At 31.1% G+C, this 5,047-nt stretch overlaps 1 protein-coding gene across 2 annotated transcripts in view; it reads left to right on the top strand.

Moving 5' to 3' along the window:
* Positions 1 to 2,767, top strand: part of LOC106467340 (synaptogenesis protein syg-2-like) — a 110,515-nt gene extending 107,748 nt beyond the window's left edge. For both annotated transcript variants that reach the window (XM_022396196.1, XM_022396203.1), the window contains exon 8: positions 1,093 to 2,767. In XM_022396196.1, the coding sequence (XP_022251904.1) occupies positions 1,093 to 1,175 (83 nt within the window). In that variant the 3' untranslated portion in view covers positions 1,176 to 2,767. The remainder of the gene's footprint in view (positions 1 to 1,092) is intronic.
* The last annotated feature ends 2,280 nt before the right edge of the window (positions 2,768 to 5,047 follow it).

Raw genomic sequence — 5,047 nt, forward strand, 5'->3', positions numbered from 1 at the left:
AATTTATAGGTCTCACACGGCCTGGTGGTTACGGCGCTCGATATGCAACTTGAGGATCGTGAGTTCGAATTCTTGTCACCGAACATGCCCGCCCTTTCAGCCGTGTGGGTGTTATAAGGTGACGGTTAATCCTACTATTCGTTGGTAAAAGAGTAGTCCAAGAGTTGGTGGGGGATGGTTTTGACTAGCTGCCTTCCCTCTAGTCTATCATTACTAAATTATGGACGGCTAAAGCAAATAGCCATTGTGTGGGTTTTCGCGAAATTCAAACTAAACTAAACATGATGGGTAATACTTCACGGCTAGAAACCGGATTTCGATACCCGTGGTGGGCAGAGCACAGATAGACCTTGTATAGGTTTGCGCGAAATTCAAAATAAAATAAATATGATGTGTAATACTTCACGATTTTCAACAAAGTTTCCTTTTTCTCCATTAGGTATTGGTTTTGTGTATATTGTGTGTCTTATCAATTCATTTTTTATCTCGCTAAACAAATACAGAAAGAACCTTGGATCGCATTAAACAAACATATTAGACATAGCTCAGTTTTGTAAATTAATTGTAGTATTATTTATTGAAGTAAATTTCTCAGTTTTCATAATTACAAATAAATAAATAAATGACAATACAAGAATCTTTTTTCCAACATTAAACATGGATCGATAGCCATATACAAAAATAAAAACATATTAGACATAGCTCAGTTTTGTAAATTAATTGTAGTATTATTTATTGAAGTAAATTTCTCAGTTTTCATAATTACGAAATACAAATTTAGCTGATGTGATGACCAAAATAGATTATTTTAACAGAAAGGTTGGAGAGTTTAAACAAACAAATGTTTATAACTTCTTAAAGTCAGGTTTCTTTTTCAGTTCAATAACTTATTTGCGTGTACGTTATTTTATTTCATTTAATACGCAAATGTGATAAGTTTTCACACCACGATTCCCTGTTATTTCTAATTTCCAGTTTGTGTTTCTTTAGAAAATGATCTTATTTTATAAAGTAAGATTTGAAATTTATGACGATATTTTGTTCAACTGTGAAAGAAAAATTAACGAACATTATTTTTTCACACTTTTTCAGGAATAAGTGGCAGTAGTGGATTACATAAACATCCTTGGGAATTCCTCATTCTTCTCCTCATGGTTTTGTGGCATTCCTTTTAGTGTAAAACTAATCCAGGTGTTATACGGAAATTATAGGTGCTCTGGTAGCATGTTGAGAAGATAAATATTTATTTCGTGTATTTATCAAAAGAATTATCATAAGTATAACCTTTTAAAGAAGTAAAATGGAGTGATCTTAAGTTGTCTTATTTAATTTTACGATGTGATGTCATAAAATAATACTTTTTTTTCCCTTTATTATTAAGACAAAAAATTAAGAACAACATAATCAGACAACTTGTGCGTCAGATTACTGTGTTAAAATTATGTATTGATGTTCCGTGCACAAGACCTTTTTGAACACATCGGTGAAAACGTTTTCAATTTGAAAATGAAGAAAACTCTAACTCTTTTTCTTCAGAATAGCAGGGGAACTGTGTTACCGGTAATTCAAGGAAATATCTGGTCTCTATTCTGATTTCATCTCTTCAGTGTTCCCCATAAAGAATATCCTATATGTTTGAAATCATACTTTTAAATAAACCGAGAAATGACGACGTTATGCTTTTTTCTCAAAAATTAATCTAGTTCTTGAGACCTACTGACCTGAAAACACATGACTGACTGTGATATTTCTACGTCCTTCCCTATGTCTGTTGGTGTTGTTTACTTGAATACACCAGCAAGAAGTATCGCTCACAGGAAAAAAACAAACAGGAAAATATTATTCAGGTTACGATTAACATAAGTATCTTATCAAAACGTACCAGTGCGAAAAGATAACGTAGATAGAAATTTCATGCATTGTTTTCCTCCTACCTAAATTTCCTCTAATGTTATACTGCCTACAAAAGATGTTTTGCTTCCTAAGTAAGCCTTTAGACCATATTTTTCTAATCTCTTTCCACGAACTAGAGTGTCTTTTTATGTAATATCATTCTGACCAATACTTGCTATAAATATTACTTGAAAAATATCCTAGTTTTTAAAACGAGGGTGGTAAATTGTTAGTTAGTTGCAATAAAGTTATATTGTGTGTATGAAGAGTTAGGGTGGTGTAATAATTTATTTCGTATTGTGACTAATATCTCAATATATGTCATATTCTGAATAAATAACAGTGTCAAGTAAAAACATACATATAAGATAAAATAAGATGATCTGAAAAGCGTCCCTTTTTCTTCAAACTACACAAGTTGTAATATCTAACTTGTTATGTCAAATGCGAACGTTCGTGTTATTTTGAAAACCTTGTAAAATCCTCAAAATTTTTAAATACTATAGGTGTTATAAACTTTAAAGTGGCTGTTGTTTATACATATTTTCTATATGAATAAAGTACGTGAATGTTAAATGTAAAAGAAAACAATAGTAGAGCCTTTGCTAACTAATCTAAATGTAAAACAGCAACATTGTCTTTGAGCTTACGTGTAATTTTGTTTCGTGTAAGTTCATCTGTTGGAGGTTTTCAAAACAAAAACAAGTGAATTGATTGTTTCATAACCCTATATGATCTTCTCAATATTCTCATTGTTTTTCGAGGTGTATAAAAATCTTATAAATTTGTAAGTTAAATATAATATGATTTATATAATACTGAGTATCTGATGTGTTTAAAACAGAATTACACTTCCATATGAGAAGGCCTTACGATCTTGTGTTGTTGTTGAAAAAATAAATTAATCGAATTTCAACTTGAGAGAGTTTCATTTTTTGAAAACACGTGGTACAGTTTGAAAAAATCGATTTTATTTCGTTACAAAATTTTCGAAAAATCTTTTTTTTTCGGTTTCACTAGACGAAATTCCATCAACGAAATCCTTGAAACATAAATAAATATATACGTGTGTGTGTATATATGGAAGAAATGAAGCTGTATTTATTTCGCGCTTTCCTAGTTTTCTTTAATTATCTTCAGTATATAAACAAAAATTTGGCTTTGGAAGAAAAACAAAAACTTCATATTAGCTGCTGAATTATATGATAGTTATTCAATCTGTATTTGAGATCTTGGAAAAAGTTTTAAAACTTTTACGCTCTTGAGTGTTATTTTCACGGTATGCAATTTGGTCTTTCGCTTAGAAAAGTTGTTTGCGATACAACTAAAGTTATAAACAAAATATTCTATTTAGCTTTAAAATATTATTAAAGACATATAACACTAAAATTTCAGGTACGATCCCACCGCATACATGCCACAGTTTGCATATATTTGCTCAAAGACAAACAAACGTATAGACAAAAAAATTGTTAACAAATTGACAAGAATTCGAACTCACGATCCTCAAGTTGCATATCGAGCGCCGTAACCACCAGGCCGTGTGAGACCTATAAATTTGTAAGTCTAATTAAAAAACTAAAGTTTGTATTTTGAATCTTTCTCTTTTTTCTTGTATTTTTGAAACATTAGCTGTATTAGTAATATATGTATACATATGTTTAGACAAAATAAACTTACCAATTAAATATCAATTTATATATATTATATATATCGAACATGCCCGCCCTTTCAGCCGTGTGGGTGTTATAAGGTGACGGTTAATCCTACTATTCGTTGGGAAAAGAGTAGTCCAAGAGTTGGTGGGGGGTGGTTTTGACTAGCTGCCTTCCCTCTAGTCTATCATTACTAAATTAGGGACGGCTAAAGCAGATAGCCATTGTGTAGGTTTGCGCGATATTCAAAATAAAATAAATATGATATGTAATACTTCACGATTTTCAACAAAGTTTCCTTTTTTCTCCATTAGGTATTGGTTTTGTGTATATTGTGTGTCTTATCAATTCATTTTTTATCTCGCTAAACAAATACAGAAAGAACCTTGGATCGCATTAAACAAAGTAATAACATAAACATTATTGTAGATATTAAAAATTATCATGAACTTCCTTTTCCCGGACACTTTTCTTCAACATAATGAGGCTGATGTTGTTGTTGGATGCTTCCGTAGGAACACTTGTATTCCACATAATGAAGCCAGTTTTGAAGTTGTATGCTTCTTTAGAAACACTTGTATTCAACATAATGAAGCCGATTTTGAAGTTGGATGCTTCCGTAGGAACACTTGTATTCAACATAATGAGGCTGATGCTGTTGTTGGATGCTTCCGTAGGAACACTTGTATTCCACATAATGAGGCTGATTTTGAAGTTTTACGATTCTTTAGGAACACTTGTATTCAACATAATGAAGTCGATTTTGAAGTTGGATGCTTCCGTAGGAACACTTGTATTCAACATAATGAGGCTGATTTTGAAGTTGTATGCTTCTTTAGGAACACTTGTATTCCACATAATGAGGCTGATTTTGAAGTTTTACGATTCTTTAGGAACACTTGTATTCAACATAATGAGGCTGATGTTGTTGTTGGTTGCTTCTTTAGGAACACTTGTATTCAACATAATGAGGCCGATTTTGAAGTTGGATGTTTCCGTAAGAAAACCTAAAATGGAAAATCTACTCATTTTCATCTTGCCAGCAAATCATCTTCAACTAAGAAATTTTCATCATCAGAGAAATACTTTAACATTTTTATTGAGTTGTGTTTTCAAAAGTAAATTCTTATTTAAAAATATTTTTTATTAGGAAGATTTTTTATTTTATTTTGAAATCACTAATTGTTTATAAATAGACTTGTCATTTGTGTTAAGCAAGTTAAATTAGTTATACCACTAGATGTCTCTGATAAAGACTTGTTGAACATGCTATATTCTCATGGTATCTTTTCACACGCACACCTATACAAAGTGAATTTTACGCTCTTTTGAGGATATTTTCTAAATTTCCAGTGAACAAATACTACGTACTTAAAAGTTTGATGAAAGCAACGCGTTATGCCTGGCTATTATTACAGAGTAGTCCTCTAATATAGTTATTGATAATTACGAAAATATATAATGATTTATTTTTTCTTAAGTTCTGAATTATACCCGAT

The sequence above is a fragment of the Limulus polyphemus genome, unplaced genomic scaffold, assembly GCF_000517525.1.
Source record: "Limulus polyphemus unplaced genomic scaffold, Limulus_polyphemus-2.1.2 Scaffold79, whole genome shotgun sequence".
In the NCBI taxonomy this organism is placed as follows: Eukaryota; Metazoa; Arthropoda; class Merostomata; order Xiphosura; family Limulidae; genus Limulus; species Limulus polyphemus.